This window comes from Indicator indicator, chromosome 4 (genome assembly GCF_027791375.1).
Source record: "Indicator indicator isolate 239-I01 chromosome 4, UM_Iind_1.1, whole genome shotgun sequence".
NCBI lineage: Eukaryota > Metazoa > Chordata > Aves > Piciformes > Indicatoridae > Indicator > Indicator indicator.
The window spans coordinates 18002287-18020867 of NC_072013.1; the positions used below are offsets into that span (position 1 = coordinate 18002287).

Genomic DNA, 18581 nt, shown 5'->3' on the forward strand with positions numbered 1-18581 from the left:
GGATTCTAAATATACAGTTCTGTATCATAACAGCACATACAAACGTTTTTCTGGTTGGTCTTGAAAGAGAAGGGAGCAGGTAAGTTGGAGGTGTCTACACAAGCCGAACAGAAAAAAGGGGGAAAAAAATCAGATTTATAAAGGTTTGAATTACCTCTCTATGGATTTGTAACTTGCCTTATTTCAATTCTTCATAAGTTAAGATTTTCCTCAGCCTCAGAACTGAGCATTACCAATTAAACTGATCTAGTGAAGAAAGTAAACAAATGCATACTAAAGAGACAAAATTACCCTTTTACACCAAGAGAACCTCCTCTACTTATCAGAACGTAGTCATTCCTAAGCAGATACTTAAATATCAAGTGATACAGCCAGAAATGCACAAAACCCCTCAACATTTTACTGTGAGGCCAAAATTGCCATCACAATCTCAAGAATGTCTTTCCCTCCTCCTCCCTAGCCTTATTTCTTAGCTTTGTTCTTGCTGCATAAGACAGCACTAATAATTGGTACTAATGTCAAAGCTACATCTGTGGCAGAGGAAAAAAAGCTCACTGCTTATTTTCTGTATTGCTTCTTAAAACTTCATATTAAATGTATGATGTGCTCCTGTGATCTGCTATTTTAGGTGCTACTACAAAGAAGGAAAGGCAAAGCTTCAAGGAGCCATCGCTATCAATATTCATACACCCACTTTCAGGCTAAACCACTTTGTCACAACGGAGATCAGCAAGTTTCCTGATCTCCTCAATAACATCCTTGTTTTATGTCCTTTTTTTTCTTCCCTCATCACACCCTCTTGAAATAAGCTGGCACCTCCAGTCACAAACATTTTGTTACAGAAAACTCTTTTATTGGATGCTTCAGCTTCATTTTTGTCAAGTGTAATTACAAGCAGATGGGGAGGAAAGCTAACCAACAGACCTAAGTAAGGATTCTCACATTTTTGAAAATGCTGAGTGGCCCATTGATTTGAAACGCTCCAACTTTTCATGTCTATGTTTTATATGACATTTAAAAGTTGCCCTAACCAAGTAAATCTTTGAATCTAAGAAAATTCTATATCTAATTTCAAAACTATAGTTTTATTAATACTCTCACATCACACCTTCTACATACACATACAGAATCTTCTCTTAAAGAAAATACTAGATCTAACCCAGAACTGTATTCTATGGGCACACACACATACACAAACCCATCCGTGCAAGGTCAAAAAATTATAGAAAATCATCCTCCACTACTTTCCCATTTTTAAACTTGTGAATTTGAGGTAATGGTGAAGAAAAGCAGGAAAATACTAGAATTACACTGCATTCAGTGTACTGTGCAGTAGTTACCTCCTTGCGATTTTTGCATGAGGAATATTTAAACAGTGTCGTGTTCTGAACTATGCTAATGCATATTACACATGGCTAAACTACTCTACTGTTTTAATGGACACAGAAGCAGATAAGTTCTCAATAAACCACTCTTGCATCTTTTCCTGCTCAAGATTAAGACATCATTACTAGCAGCATTTTTTCTTGCCAGAAACAGGGAGAAAAAAAAACAAAACAAAACAAAACAAAAAAACCACACACACGAAAGCTGACATCTTCTCCTGTTCTAAGTTTCTTTCCAAAGCATTTTTTTGCTCACCGTTGTAAGCAACAGCCCATGAGCTTTTTGATCTGATAAAATAGAGGAGTTACTTCATCACCACCCTAACAACTTTGAACATTTTCCCTAGGAGAAGTGACACAGAGTAATTACTTCCTAGCACTGCTTGGACACTTGAGGCCCTGCGATTCTCCACATATCACAGATCAGCAAAGAGCTGCAGGTAAAGGGAATAGAAAAGATTTCAAAAGCAACTTGACAGAATTTTTCTTAGAATTTTGTTGACATTTTAAAGTGTTGCATTGTGACAACTCTATAGAGAAACTTTCTTTGAAAGATCTGAAGCAGCATTTCATGAACTAGGTATCGCCAAGAAAGGAATAACAATCATTTAAGCCTTGGAATCCTTTGTTTGACTTACTATCATTTCGTATTACACCTCTCACTTATATTGTCCTAAATAAGCTGTCCTCATCTAAGCTTTAAGCAACAGAGACTTAAAAGCATTCTTTTAAAGACATATATGCATTTAATTCACTTATGCAATAAAAAATGTTAGGACCTCCTCTGTGAGTGCATTGCAGCCAGTAGATGGCTTCAGTTCTTCAGTCTGGTGACATAATTATTCCAAGTTGAAGACCACAGGGGTGTGAAGATACTAAATTTCATGTTCTGGACTACTGCAATGAAGACTTTTGTAATGAAGACTATTGAACATTTTGCAGTGAGGTTTATAAACAACCCTGATGCACTCACTCTTGAGAGTCCGAAGAGGCAGTAAAATTTTCCACTTTTGATTTTTGTCACATCTTACTTTTTAACACAAATACATACATATATATATTTCTGTGCACATACACATATATATATAAACAAACACCCTCCACAACTGAGCAAGTGTTTGAGGATCTCGCTTCCCCTGGTACACTTCAATTACATTTTCTCTTCCTACAATTGTCACTACTGCTCTTCCTCCTCCCCTACCTTCTAGGCATCAATAGAACTTCAGCTGTGAAGAACAGAAGGACATACTTTGTATTTTCTACAAGCAAAAGATGGCACCTGTGGAAAGCAGGTCACTTCTAAGGGCTTGTTTGTAAACTGTTAACTGTCTAGCATTACAGCACGAGAGGCTTATTTAAGCACCCTGTAACAACTGTAGAAGGAACATGTCAACTCAAGTATCCCACTTCATCAACCACCTTTAAGGTTACAGAATGAAATCTCAGAGTGAAAAGAGAAGCACTTGGAGGTGGTCCCACCTTAAATAAGGAAAAGATTTTTAGGGTGACTACAAATTACATCTTTGTCAGAGGTAAGCATGTCAGTACCATACATAATAGCATATAAGATTGCAAAATTGGATTGAAATGGGGCCACCAAAAAAGATGCCTTTAACTACCTGTGGGGGTTGCTGCATAGAATAGCGCAGCCAGGCTGATGCTTGCAAACAGCACAGACAGTTCCCCATTGCTTAATAACACGGTGCTATGTTCATGACTGCTAAAGAAATAAAATTCAAATACTTGAAAAGAGGTCTGTCTTTATATAATCAGGTTATCCTTAAATTTGCAAGCAAAATTACAAATCCCAGTGAAGCACAAAATCCCTGTAAGAATAACTTGTGTTTTCTTGGGTAATACCTACAAGCTTCAATCATCTCTGAAGAGACTCTGAATTCAGACTGCAAAGTTTTGCAGTTCATTCTTACAAGGAGAACGAAGAAAATTCTGGGGAAGGGGGAAGAGAGTGTGAATTAACTGTACACTGTTGGGTAGAAACATATGCTATTTACTTGTGAATTTCTCTAAACTTACCTAGACTTTGAATACTAAATGTAAGACTGTGACTTCTACCTCATTTTAGAAAACACAGAAGACATCCTTGCAACCTGCCACCATGGGAAGAAGGGATATTGCATTTCATTAATCTTTCATTCAGACTGGAAACATAGTAGCAAAAAAGATGCTTCTGAACATGAACAGAGCAACAACAAAATCCCAACAGTTTTTCTTAAGTAAAGTGGTAGCCAGGCAATCAGTAGAAGTGACCATACTAAGGAAGTATGATCAAGATTAGATCAGACCTGATATCACAGATTTCAATGATAAAGTTTTAAACTCATAACCAGAAGCAAATTTGATCGAGTCCAAGACTGCATTTTCATGAAAAGAACATAATAAATTCAAAAGCCATTCTCACAGATTAAAAAGCAAACCAAAAAAACATAGCCAAAACCCACAAAGCTGAGTAGAAGTCCACCTATACCAGACATTGCCAAAAAAACCTACACAGATGGTGTATGAGAGAACTGGGCAGATTTACATCGTATATAAGAAGCCCTCATGTACTCCCTTCCCACTTTAATCTCAGTATTGCCCAGATTTACGGAGCATCCTTTTGTCTCTGCTACCACTTCCTTCTCCTATTTCCTTGACACTGTTGGAGAAAATGATTCATGCCTGTTTAACGTTTACTAGAGGACTGTGTTGGTGGGAAACAGCCAGTCTCTTCCAAGACTAATGTTAGAAACAATCCTTGACCAGTTCTCAGTGAATGCTACTGAAGTCTTTCATAAAATGTGCTTACTGACTTTGCACTGCACACCAAACCCAAGCTTAAACACAGCAGACCAAAGCAAACATCTAGGCACAGCAAATTCTAATAAACCTATGGCATACAAACTGCCACATTCCTCAACACCCTGACCCAACTCACAGTCTATTAATGAGTTTTCTAAACTGAAGTGGCACTGCCACCTTAAGACACAATGCCAGCATTACACATTTTTCACTATACTGCAGAAGAAAAAAATTTAAATTGACTTCACTTTCTGTTCAGAAAAAGGATGCTAATGTAAGGGGGGAAAAAACTGCACAAGAAATGCACTGTTTTAAGTAATTTTTATCATGCTATTACAATTTTTCTCAATTAAGTAGCAATTTAGCTAAGCTAAGCTTAGGTTGAGCAATTCAACATTCAATAAACGGCATCATGGTGAACCAAGTGCAAAATTGCACTACTTTTATAACTTTTACCTTTCAGGAACAGTGATAATACTTTTTGTACCTAGCCACACTTATTGCGACACTTACATATGGAAGGACTTTTGAAAACATACATAAAAAAAAAAATCATGGGGTGACAGCACAGGTAGGATATTAATTGAGGTTAAAATCTTGTCAACTTAGCACAAGCTCTGAATAATTTAAAGGAGCCAAGCCATCCTCTTATTTATCTACCACTGTGATGATATGCACACCAAAAAACTTTAACTTCAGACAAGATAATTGATTATGTTTTTAAAAACTATCATTGTATCACTATACTAGAAAAATCAATCTTACCTTTAGTAGAGTACGCTTCAGCAATCATCCGTAGCCTATATGGTGGCACTGCAGCTAGCTGCAAGTCATCAACTCCAACTCTGGCATACGTGTTCAGAGCTTCTTTGTAGTCACCTTCCACATAGTTTAACTTGGCCATAATTAGGTTAGCTTCTTGTAGGAATTCTGGCTAGAAGGAAGAGGATTAAGAAAGGGTTTTTTCCCTGAGAAATGACACATAAATCTTTGTAATAATTATTTGATCTGGCTTCTGTATATATTCACTGTAGAAACCCTTAGGATATCTCTTGTAATAGAGTAACAAGCCAATGAAAATCTGTCTCCATGTATTAGCTGAATCCACAAAAATCTCACCCCACCAAGCTACTCAGAAGCATTACCAATCATTTTACATATGCACCCACTTATTTACACATGCACTAGAAATACCTCTCAGTCATAATCCAGCTTTGCCAGGTGACAAAATCATTTAAAAGCAGCTTATCATTACACCCCTTCCCATGACTTGTTCTAACATCACAAGCACAGCTGGAAATAACAGAGCATCAAAAGTTAATGATATATGTTGCAAAATCTATACTTTTTTGCACGATTTCGTAGTATCGGTTTCAAGAAACATCTTGAAAAAAAAGATACATGGAAGAGTGAAGAAAGAAATGGAAGAGAAATTAATACTCCCACACATTGCAGGAAAGAAAACGTTAAAGGTGACTGTAAAGCAAAGTCCTTCTGATCTCTGAAAAGATGGATACTGAACACGGAAAAGATAAACTGATGTAGTAGTTAAAACAATTAAGAAGGGCAAAAATGGTCAAGAATATCAAAAGGTTATGCCTGAAAATGCTCTCCAGTTATTAACCTCACTTTCCAAATCTGCACACATAATTTAAAGAACCTTTCCTAAATACTTAAGAGACTATTACAGAGATCTGTGAAATGTTACATATTTTTTAACACTTCTATTTAATGCACTACATAGAACAATGCAGTTATATACTCAAAGAAAAACTTCCACAAAACGGGTTCTAAATACTTCACTTATGTATCCCAGAAGTCAATAACAATTTTCTTACTCTTCTAATGAAAAATTTGAGAAATTTATCTGAAAAATCCACACAGAAAACAAAGAGCCATGAAACTCTGATGATGATGCTCTGAGAATAACAATGACAGTAAAACATCATGCAAACAGTTTCCATGTTTTTCTTCATGATCAGCAGAGCACTGTAGCAAATTTCAGCTTTTCAAATTCTCACTCAGGCTCAGTTACATACCTTTAAGTTTCCCCTGTCAAGTGCTGCTGTGAGATGTTTCCTGACCTCAGTCAGCTTTGGCCGGGGGCCCCGTGGACTACTACTCTGTTTAAGAATATTGTCCTTCAAAAATTGTTCTAGTTTGGACTCCCCAAGAAGTAGTTCTGCCATGTCATCTGTAAATAAAGCCAAACACATGAAATATTAGAAATTGTTTTCTTTTGCTACCATTTCAGTGGAGGTAGCCACTGCATGAACCTTAAATACAAACTAACCGAAACAAACACAGCATCAAGTACTCAAATTTAACACAAGACACATGGTATCTCGTTTTACTTTTCCATTTATCTTTTACCTGCCTGATCCATTGTAGAATCAAGTCTTCTGTGTTCTAAGCTACAAGGAATTGGAACATTAACCTGAAGTCAGTATTTCCTCCTTCCTCCCTAAAAAAGCAACACTTGATTAAACAGCCTCAAGTAGCTTTCTGAACATGACAAGATACACTTCTGACATTTGCTTTACCAAAAAAATGGCCCATGCTTCATAAAATGCCTACAGCATTTTCATATATGAATACCTACATTAATTTATGCAACTAATTTAAAGTTACATGATCCTTAAAATGTTTTTGATTACCATCCATATCTGGGAGATACAGATAAAAATGGAGATATCACTCAAACTTTGTTAAGGCTCCAGCCATCCTAAGTCTGTGAAAAAGTCCATTTCTTTTCACTTTGCCCATTTCTTAGGAGTCTTATCAGCACTTCTTAGACATAAAGGTAGAACATAATACCAGGCTGCCCAGCAAAGCTGCAGCTAGCACAGTTGCCAGACTTCAAGAACCTGGACTTATCCAGAATCACATAACTTATTTTCCCAAAATGTGTTGAGTAGTTCCTCTAGGGAGAAAAGAGCTGTAAAAGTCATCATCTCATTATCTGGCATCAGGTCATGTCCTGCAGACAATGTCTGAATAACCCAACTTTGAACTACTAATAAATAAAACAGATTTTAAGGAGAAAGGCAAAAAGAAAAGTTCTCACCAACCTATAACCTCTGGTACTGTCCTTAGAGGATATGGGAAGGAACAGGAAGAACAGCACATGGGTAAGTCAGTGTTACTGTAGAGGAAAAGTTTTGACTCGGGAAGTATAAAAAAAATGCAGCAGCATTATCTCATCTTTTAACTACAGCAAATTTCAGCCTTGTGTCAGTTGGACTAGTATATGACCCATGTACAATGCCATTATAGAGTAAGCTGTAAGGACCAGTGCTGTCCTATAATACAGCCTAACAAGTAGAAAGACAAGAAAAAGTAAGTTTCTTTTCTTTACTTAAAGCCTCCAGCTAACTGCCAACAATGATACTCATCTTTCAAGCACATATTAAAGGTATACAGTTCCCATTTAAAAAAAAAATACTACAACTCAACAATACATCTACAGTGCAACAATGAGATCCTATTGCCCATGAATTTACAACAGAACAAAAAAAGGGGGTGGGGAAGTACCTCTTTAATGCACATACAGCAAATGACAGTTTGACAACCATTAGTAAGGCCATCATACAATTTGCACATCTCGTTATAAACCGACCAATTTCTTTAAGGTTGACTAAAATGTTTTAATCTCAAACATCTGATGTACAGTTAAGTTTAACTGCTCTTGTTTATTATTAAAGTTCTTACAAAGTGTTTCAGATACAGCTGAGGGTATACTGCATTGAAGGTTAGCCAGTCTCCTTCCAAGCTGGAAATTTAATGTTTCTGAACATAACTAAAATGAGATGGTTCTATAGCAAATAAGAAATATTTTGGTAGTGCATAAGAAACCCATTGTTAACTATATCAGGAAATGAGTGTTTAGTGGTCTTTAGCACTTGATCTAACAAGACTGAGCATATTTATGACTTAATAAGGCTTGCAGAGTCCTTCATGGATTTGGAAAACCAGGAGGAAAAAAAATATTTTCTTTACTCCAGCACAACTTTTACCAACACATTATACTGGAGTACATTATAAAGCAGGGAAAGAGGCTAGAGACCCCACACTGACTCCCACCCTTAGCCATAGGCCAGGACTCTGGCAGGTTCGGAGCCTGCCTGAAGGCTGGGACGAGGTTGAACAAAGGGAAACAACCATACTCAGCCCTCCGTGTAAGCACAAGACAGCCAGCTAAAAAGCAGCCCTTTTTATGGCACCCAGCTCATCGTCCTGGACAACTCTACTCATCCGTCATTTGCACAACTGCCATTTTAATACCATAGGCTCTCAAAACCTCCACCATTTGAAATTCTTCTAACACATTATACCCCAAATTCTAAATCCTCTGACAAAATAAAAAATAGAGAAGGACCCAGTTTTTTCCCATGCATTAACAATGTTATCACTATAATTCCTGGAAATTCTGAAGCAATTTACACTAATTTTGTTAGTTTTTCATTCGAGTCTGTTTAGGAAAAATTAAAAGTAAAAACTATTCCAATGTACTAAGTGCAGAAAAAGACATGAAAGCATACTTCCACATTAGGGCAGGCAACTCAAGATCATACCAAATTTTGAACAGTTCCACAAGTTACAAAACCCTTCCAGACACCTTTCCAAACATAAGACTGTTCTCCCCATTAATTTTCTAAATTGCTATCTACTCCCCTATTGCTTCTGATACCTTCACTGTGCATTTCTGAGAGGAGACCACCTCCACACTCAAAGGTGAGAGTTGCAGGGGTGGAAGAGAGATTGCAGCAGCAGGCTCCATTCGCAGTCTTCCTTTCCAAAGATTTAACAAACACAGCTCTCTTAACTGGTTCTCTTAGGTTATGTGATTTTTGCCTCCTTATCATCTTGGTGGCCCTACATAGGCCTAACTCTGCTATACCAGTATCTGTCTCAAGCTAGTGAGCACAAAACACAATATTCCAGATGATGTCTCACAAGCAACAAACAGTAAGGAACAACCTCTTTCAAACTGCTACGTTCTTGCTAACACAGTACAGTGCGTGGTCAGTCTTCAAGGCTTTGCTGCCAACTCACACTGCCATTTGCTGCCCACCAGGACCTTCAGATCCTTTAACACAACACTGCTTGTTACCCTTTGATCCCCAAGCTACACTGTTACTCTTTTTTTAAGTACATGACCATTTGCTGAACTTGGTGAGTTTCACCATTAGTCCATTTCTTCAGTCTACTGAGATCCCTCTAAATAGCAGTCATATACTCAGTTTTCTATCACCCACAAAACCAGAGGGTGCATTCTCAATTTCTGTGTCCTTAAGAAAAACATTATATTGACTGCTGTATCAAGCCCTGAGAGGCCCCTGCTCTAATACATTACATACAGGATTTATTTAAAAAATAAAAAACTTGTGATCAAACCTCTGAGTACAGCCAGTATCTCACCAGCCTCTTCAGCTGGGCTACAACATATACTACGGGGAACTCTAACCAAAGTCTAGACAAAGTTGAAGCCAACAATATCCACTGCCCCACGTTTTCCATAATCAGTCACTTCTCATCATCAAAAGCTACCTGTTTGGTTAGTCCTTGACAAACCCACGCCAAATGATGCCAATCACCTCCTTATCTTGTCAACCAGTTTCCAGGACATGCTTCCTAGTTTTCCCAGGGCCTAAGGTTAGGATGATCATCCTGCAGTCACTGGATCCTCCTCCCTGCCCTCCTTGCAAATGGCCATATGAGCCTTTTTTCCAGTAACTATAAACAAGTCTTCATCACCAGGACCTTTAAAAAATGACAGTGTCCTTGAAAGGACATGGGCCAGCTCTTTCAGCACTCTGAAACAAACCACCTGAAAATCAGAGACTTGCACAAGCCCTGTTTCTTAACAGTCTTCCTCTGTCAGGGTAAAATGTTTCATTCCACAAGACTTTTCCATTACTTGACCAACGGATTTTCTGCAAGCATGATACAGTATACTAAAAAAGCACAAATGGTACAGACTATAATTTCTTGCTGCGATAAAGCAAATTCTCCCAGAGAAGCAATATGCCAAAATGTGATCTTTTTTTTAAAGATACTTAGAACCTATGTTGTTAGTTTGGTTTTTATGTTTTCTTTTTCCTTCAATCAGAAATCTTAACATAACTGATAAAAATCAACAGCTTGCATAGCTTTAGATTCAAACTGCAAACTAAACAAGACATTAAACTGACCTAATCTAAACTTGAGATTTCAGACAAAATCCCCTTTGTTACAGCTGTATTCCAAATTGCACATTTCATCAACATAGTCACAGTGTCCCTATAAATGAATGGTGAAGTCAGGTACTATGACCAGTACTGCCCTGCTCAAGAATAGCTTTAGCATAGCACTCTGAAGGACTGCACTTTTTGCAGTTGTTCCATCTCTAGAAATCAGAGAATGTACATTACATGCAAAGACATCTTGTTGGGTTTGGGTTTTTTTGTACACCAAGGCAAGGTAGGTTCACCTTTTGTGTAAGGAGTTTAAAACGTGCTGTGTGAAAGGGTCTGAGAGATCAGAGGCTTGCTCCAAACTTACAAAACCATGTTTCAGAATATCTCCACAAGAGGCAATTACTTACCTTGCAAAGAATAGGGCACTGAGGGGTCCTTTCAGCACAAGCATTTTACTAACAATATTAAGAAGACTCCAGAATGTTCTGAGCACACAGTTCTTGGTTTTTTTTATGAGCCTCTTTAAAAGACAACTAAAGAAAGAGTGGGCTTTGAAAATAATACTTGAGTTCAGCATAGTAATGTCCTCCTTGGGAGGACATTGAAGATTAATTTTGCTAATTGTATTTTTAAAGGTAAGTGATGATTTAAAAACAAGTAAAAATATGTCAAACTGATTAAGTTTTCAGGGATATTGTGGCAGTTTTAGGCTAATGCCTAAGAAATTTTCCACAGATTTTGAGTAGAAAGTGGTAGAATGTAAATAAATTACCATTGGATGTAAAGGGAAAATAATGATAAGATCTAGATAATCTCATTGGTCTGATAACTAACATAAAGTTAGCTGTATAAACTATTCTGTCTCTTTCTCCGCTCTTCGCTCTAGCTGGTGGCTTTTGCTTGGCTGTTGCTGGCATTGACTGCGTTCTTACTGTGACTAACTAACAAGCTACTCTCTGCTCTTCTCTTTCTCTCTTTTCTCTTCTACACGGGAAAAGCGGGCAGAGAGGTAACCCCCCTGGTTTTGTCCGGGGGGGATGGGGGTCTTTTTGTTATTTATAAATTGTAAATACACATATGTAAATGTTGTGTATTTTGCAGACATGATTTGCAGACTAGATTTTAGTTTGCTTGTAAATACAGCTTCATTTGCTTCCATCACAAAGTGAACTGGTCTGGCAATTTTATTTTGGGGGGCAGTTCTCCAAATTAGCTGGGGGGTAATTTCAACCCACCACAGATGTCAAAGTAGGTACTTCCCTCCCTGATCTATACTCATCCAAACCAAAGTATTTAATTTAACAAGCAACGTTCTTCATTTCTTCCATGAACGCCAAGAATATCATTTGGATTCCTTGCTAAAACGAATGCTTTGGTTCAGGAGCTGAAATAGTATCAAGGCTGTTTGCAATGAAAAAAAGTGAGGTCTGTCATTGATATCCTTCAACATTACAAATAGCAGAACTTCAAATATGCCAAACAAAAAAGTATCGCACAAGCCTTCACTCTCACATGTATTCCATTAAGTAGATCTCAAAAACTCTCCTGGCCCACAATCCTGTAACAAGTATTTCTTTAAGTTTAATACAGTGGATTTACCACCATGGAGAGACAGGTAATAAACACAGCTAGACTATACACCAGCTGCCAGAGGTATTTGGTGTATATATACTGCAAAATTGTTACAAAAGCATGTGAAACAACTAGTTTGGATAGTTAGCAGGTATCTTGAAGAACAGGTTAGACACTAGGGAAAGAAAAAAATAAACCTCACACTGTTAGGTGTGAAAAACGCATTCCCTGAAGGATGCGGATTCTTAAAATGAAGTGCTGAAATCATCCTTATTACTAAAGGCGAAAATAAGCATTTTGCCTATAACCAAAGAAGAGCACTAGAACATACAAGAGCTGAGTGTAGCCATGCTCCCCCTTCATACTCCAGTTGCTCAACAGCTGCACCACAAAGAGGAAGAACAGCTCTAAAAGCTCCAATTCTCACTCATTTGAGAAGCCAAAGTAGAACAAGACAGGCACAGACAGGTACAGATCTAGCACTCTGCAGAAAGTTTGTAAAATTATTCTTCTCTTGTACACAGCAGAAGTTCTCACACTGAAGAAAGTAAGAGGAGAGAAACAAGAAACTGCCCCATCAAAATTTAAATTTAGCCTCTCTTTCTTCCCTCTCTCATGTCCCCCCATCAGTAACTTTCTTCGCTTTGACAATGACTTGAAAAATTATGATATAGTCTCTAAAGACAGGACACAAGCAAGACCAAAGCCCTAAGTTCATGCTGGTGCAAACTTTGAAACCTTAAGGCGAGAATCGAAGTAATTTATAGCACCTATATATTTTGTTCCCATTGTTGATGTAAGTCAGAATCCATACAGTCTCTAGAGAAGTAGACTCCATAACCTCTCATACACAATACACAGCTCAACTCACACTTTCCCTACACTGCTGCTACATATCATGAGACAGAACCGTAAGAAAAAGTTACACTGGATTTCATCACAGAAGCACTGCACTCACTCAACTACTGGTGACTAACACTGAAAGACAACAGGTTCCACAATGCAAACCATGAAAATTACTGCAAACATGGACTTTTCTTATTTACTGAGTCACTGATCTCTAAGTCAGTCAGTCAGTGCCACAGACTAGCAACAAATTTTAAACCAGACTGTGACTGAGAGGGTACTTTATTAACAAAGCATAGGCCCAAGGAATGTGAACCATTCTGTGCCCATAAGATCAAGCCTCAATAATGCTTATAAAATTCCAATTCCACGGACATTTCTGAAAGAAGCCATTTATGAAACCACAGCTCCAGCAGAGCTTTTAATCAGTTTTACCTATCCATTAAGACACCTTGAAATAACATAAGTAATATTTGAGAAGAAATTGCTTTTTCTTCCAGCACAATGTGAGTATTCTACATTATAATCTTCTACAAATATCTTTATAAAAGACAGAATTAAACTGTGCAAGTTTTCTAGATACCTTGAAATCCAGCATTCTTTCAGATAGTTTAGATGTTTCAGAAGAAAAAAGCCTGTCAGAAAAAGTTTCAATACGATGACAACCAGTTTCCCACTTTTAGAAAACTGAGATAGTTACGGATCAATATAAAATTCTTGATCAAAGGGAAAACTCCCCCTTATTCACCCAATCTTTTGCTTAGAAGTTCAGCAGCAGCACATACTTAGCAGAGTTAGGAGATATTTGATGACTTGTATTATAGCTGCATTGAAGAACCATTTCCTAACTGAAGGACAGCCTAGCTGTCCATTTGTTTCTGCAGTATCACAGGTATCACTGAAATAATCCACCTGCCTAATAGGATGTCCTCTACCTGTAATGAAAGACAAATGTGACCACCTTGGAACTACAAGACAAATGAAAGCATGCTTTAGGTGAAATTGTGAGTTCTGTTAGCACTGAAAGCAAAGAGGTCCCTTCCAACCCCTAACATTCTGTAATTCTACACATGCAAGCTGCTTGCTTTCAGCTTAGAGAAAGCTTAGATACACTCATACAAAATGTCTTGAGGAGAACCTTGTGCAGACATTACTATCCATCTTTAGAATATGGATCAACCCTAACTGACTTCAAAATGAGAAGAAAGGCTGACATAAATGCATGGTGGGGGGGAAAAATGCATATGTATCTTCTAAAAAGTGTCTAAAAATATCATGACAGCTGCTTTGCTACTTGATTTTTAACATCTGCTTATTGAAGCAAGATTGTTACCACATCATGAGGATACAAGAGTAGTTACCTATCAAATAGCAGAAAATTGAAAGAGGATTAATCTTCATTTATCCTGGGTCAAGAACAATGAAGAATACTTACTAATATTAGCTCAATACCACAGTCCATCTTGAATCATCCATGAAACATATGCTACAATGCAAAATAATCCATCTTCTGATGAATGCTACCATAAGCTCCAGGCATCTGTTGGAGAACCCAGGGGGTTGTAAGCGAGCTAGCTGAGAAGACTCTGAACTCCTTTCTAAAAGTAAAATTTAGGGAGAAAGGGAGAGAAAGGAAAGACTGACAATACCTTCTGATGCTTCTAATCATCCTAGAGAAAAATTAGCTAGGGAGTGAGAAAGCAAATTCCTGCTACTCAATGTCAAAAACTCTTACTCTCTGTAAAGGTAAAACTGAAGGCTTAGAGTACCTGAAAGGCTACATGTTGCATTATTTTAAGATTTTTCCTCATACTTTCTAAAACATTACCATTATGCCTAAATCGGAAAAACAAACTGAGCAATTTTTTTTCCAGGAGTGGGATGCAACAAGAAAGGTCTAAAAGGGGTCAATCATTCCATATAATCCCCAGAAAAAATTCAGAGTAAAGTTTCTGTAAAAATAGCTGAAAATGAGAAAAATCTTGCAGCATCCCACAGAATATTTATTAAGAAGGCCATTTTGAAATTACTTTCTGTCAGAAGAGGATTTGGAAATCCTGGATGCAGAGCTGATTTCATATTAATCTGGCCAAAAGAACACGAAACACTTGTTTTCTAACTGGAAAAAAGTTGACCATATGCTTAGAACACATTTTGCTTTGTTCATGATGCATGTTAACAGTCATTAAATGCATTGGCTGCACCTGAAGTGGAGTATGAGCAGACCTGCAAATGCTTATTCAAGTAAATCTGACCAGAAGTTACTTAAATTAAAATGAATGCTAAAACTAATCTTACACATATACAAGTTTTACATTACAGAAAAAACAATATATGGTGTGATGGCTTTGTGTGTGATGGGGTTTTGGTAGTGGGGGAGGGGGGTTACAGGGTGGCTCCTGTGAGAAACTTCTAGAAGCTTTCTCATTTCCAAGCTGGACCTACCTCTGGCCAAGCCTGAGGCAATCAGCAGCTCTGCAATAACTTATTTAAGATGGAAAAAAAAACCGATGGGCCAATTCTTTTGTTTTGGAGGAAGTGGATGTGAGAGGAACAACTCTATGGACACTGTGGCCAGTGAGGAAGGAGGAGGGTGGGGAGGTGTGGTGGAACAGAGATACCTGTGCAGCCCGTGGTGAGATGGCAGGCTGAGCCCCTAATGGGGAGGCTAATGGCAAGGCACATACCCACCTGCAGCCAGCCCTTGAAGGACCCCAAGGGAGGACTTTGCCTGAAGACCATAACTTCAAGGAAAGTTCACGCACTAGAGCAGTTCATAAGGAGCTGCAGCCTGTGGGAAAGACTGCAGAAGTTCATAGAGGACCATCTCCTATCAGAGGTACTCTACACTGGAGGGAGTGCCAGTGACGACGTGAAATGAACTAATAACTCCCACTCCCTGTCCCCCTGTGCTACTTGTGAGGAGGAGTTAGACAACTGGCAGCAGAGCTGAGCCTAGGAAGAAAGGAGAGTTGGGAGGAAGGTGATTTTAAGATCTGGTTGCATTTCTCATTATCCTATTCCAATTCAACTGGTTAATTGGTGGTTATTTTGTTGTTTAAATTTAATTTAGTTGTTTCCCTAAAGTCGAGTCCAGTTTTTGCCCATGACCATAACTGGTGAGTGAGCCCTCCCTGTCCTCTGTCTCACTCTGGAGCCTTTTGTTCTCTTTTCTCCTCCCCAGTGAGGGAGCGGCTGCATGGTGCTTTGTTGTCAGCTGGGTGAGCTTTAACCATGACATAGATATACAGATGTCACTTACAATTCCATCACTGTCTACTAAGTAGCAAGAATTCACAGCATTACAGAATGGCTGAGGTCAGAAGGGACCACTGGGAATCATCTAGTCCAACACCCCTGATCCAAGCAAGCCCAAGTTAGAGCAGGTTGCCCAGGATCTTGTCCACTAAGGCCTCTGGCGACAGTAGAAGAGTAGCTAGAGAAAATATGCAGACCAATAGGCACCATTGGTGGAAAGGCTGCAGGCTGCTGCAGACAATCCACATGTAAAATCAGAAAAGAAAATACAGAGTCAGCTGCTTAAATAAAATACTTAATTCTTCTTATGAACACTTTAATTTATACATGGTCATTCACTTCCCTGCCTCTTAAGGACACAGGGAGCATGGTACCCTTTTACTGTGCAGCTAGGTAGTATCTAGGCAATTTTCCTGCTTGACAGCCAAACCTCACTTTGAAGAAAAATAGTACAGGCTTCATGGATTATCTGCATATACAAATTTACTCCCAAATTATAACTACAATAGAATTTTATTTTATGAGGGCACATACTAAGAACAGAAAATTGCAGCAATTGTCTCAAATCATATTACTTTTACGATTTTAAAAATAAATAAATAATTTGAGTTCCCAGATTTTGTGGGACCATCAGAATAATAAATAATCAAGCCAGGACAGTCACGATGTATCACCTAGGCTATTGATAAGTGTATGTTTGAATCAAACTTGGCCCATTCTGCAAAATGCAATGTAAAACCAAGAAATAAGAATGTGGGTCATACCTAAGACTGGGAAGCATGAAGTGTGGGAAACTGGTTCACCATCATATTTGGAGGTTTAACTGGGAACAGTTCTAGCAACCATACTGAGGGCAGATGATCAAAATTTACTTTCTTTTCATTTATGTTTTGTTTAGTTTACAAAGATCAGAGAGTAACTCGGAGAACGGGAAGGGCATGCACTTGAGACAGCTAGGAATTCTTTTCAATCTTGCTTCTTGCCAGGATTTGCTTCTCAAAGGACAAACCAGTTTTCCTGTTGCTACTAACAACAACAGAAAAAAAATACTAGAAACTATTTAGATGGAAGGCAAAACTAACCAATATCATGAGAACAGTGGCTCCTGTTCATGCTCTACCAGCTACATTACAGCACAAATTTTACAGATGATAATGAAATCCAACATTGTTCTCCCAAGTTAAAGAAAATGGTTGACAAAATAGAAGAAATAAGGGATTGAACAGATCCTGACTCTGCACAACTTCTTATACACTCAGGAATAGTTCCTTATTCTTAAACCTCACTATCTAGATATTTTGGTTAGCACCTTCACTCTCTTCTGTGTATTAATAATCACCGATTGTCAGATCAGAAGAGGGACATTTGTCATCTATGGAATGACCCAAAGCTCAACTTGTTTCCCAGAAGAGGAGATATAGCAGTTTTCTATCATTTCCAAAACCCAGTGACTCACAAAAAAAACAGACTCTTCTCATTCTTTTCTTCTCTGCTTAGCTCCACCTGGGAAACTTCACATAAATTCTTGAAAGGCACTAGCCTACACCTGTCATTCTCAGAGATTATTGTCTCAGGTACATAATTACCAGTTTTAAGATAGAAAGCATCTCTGAGCAACTTCTTTTGAGTTGTTTTTTTTTTTTCATTCTATCAGCTGTTCTAAAAGCAGTAGGTCCCTTACTTCTGCCTCTCCTTAAACCCAGCTTTAAAGAAATCCCATTACAGTCTTGACTTAATGCACAGCATTGTCTCTACATTAAGGTAAAGAGACTATAATTAAATGGGGGAAAAAAAAACAAAAAAACCACACGACCAGAAGTGTGGCTGGAAGCTGAGTCCAGGGAAACCTGAATTTTAAATAAGGCACACTTGAAAGATAAGCAACAACTTGTTCACGTAATTAACTGCAGAAAAAACAGAGGAGGGGCTAGAAGCTGTAGGTGTTTTCACATCTTGGTTGCCTTTTCAAAAGTTTTATAGAGATAAAACAAGTTACTGGGCTCAGGTGAGCTGCATTCAATATTTCTCTTGAGCCAAAAGGGATTTCCCAACCACTTTTTGTGTAAAAAAAACCAGCTTGCTTCTCTTTTGGGGAAGAGGAAAGGTAGGTCTTCTGTGAAACCTGGCATCGCCTTCCACCTCAAAGACTCTGTGTAACTACATAATAGGTGCCAGCTCTCCAAGGAGCTGTTTGCACCATGGCTCTAGAACCTAACAAGCACAAGGCTGAAAAGACTACTCCTTATTATAATAAAGGGGAAGCTCTAATTCATATAACCAGGGAATTAACCTGCTGAAGCAGGGAACTTAACAGTGGAGAGCAGTATTTACCAAATCTGTACCACATAAGTCCTCTTTTATTTCCTCATTTCTTTCAATGCAGCTTAAGCATTCAGGATCTACTTTCATTTTCAAGAAACAACTCCTAAGTACCTGTAGGGTCCAACCTCAATCCTCTCATCTTTTCCAGACAACATCAGCACATGTTTCTAAGTCCTTCCTTTGCTTTATTGCCCTTTACAGGTTCCACAGCAGAAACATC

The 18581-nt window shown here is 38.2% G+C and overlaps 1 protein-coding gene across 5 annotated transcripts in view; it reads right to left on the reverse strand.

The window, feature by feature from the left end:
* TTC7B (tetratricopeptide repeat domain 7B) overlaps window positions 1-18581 on the reverse strand; it is a 119370-nt gene that overhangs the window by 93091 nt on the left and 7698 nt on the right. For 4 of the 5 annotated variants that reach the window (XM_054400099.1, XM_054400097.1, XM_054400100.1 and 1 more), the window contains exons 2-3: window positions 6224-6378; window positions 4950-5118 (exon numbers count right to left, since the gene is read on the reverse strand). In XM_054400099.1, coding sequence (XP_054256074.1) covers window positions 4950-5118; window positions 6224-6378 — 324 coding nt within the window. Of the gene's footprint in view, window positions 1-4949; window positions 5119-6223; window positions 6379-18581 lie in introns of those variants that run through there. The other variant, XM_054400101.1, reaches the window with a different exon arrangement.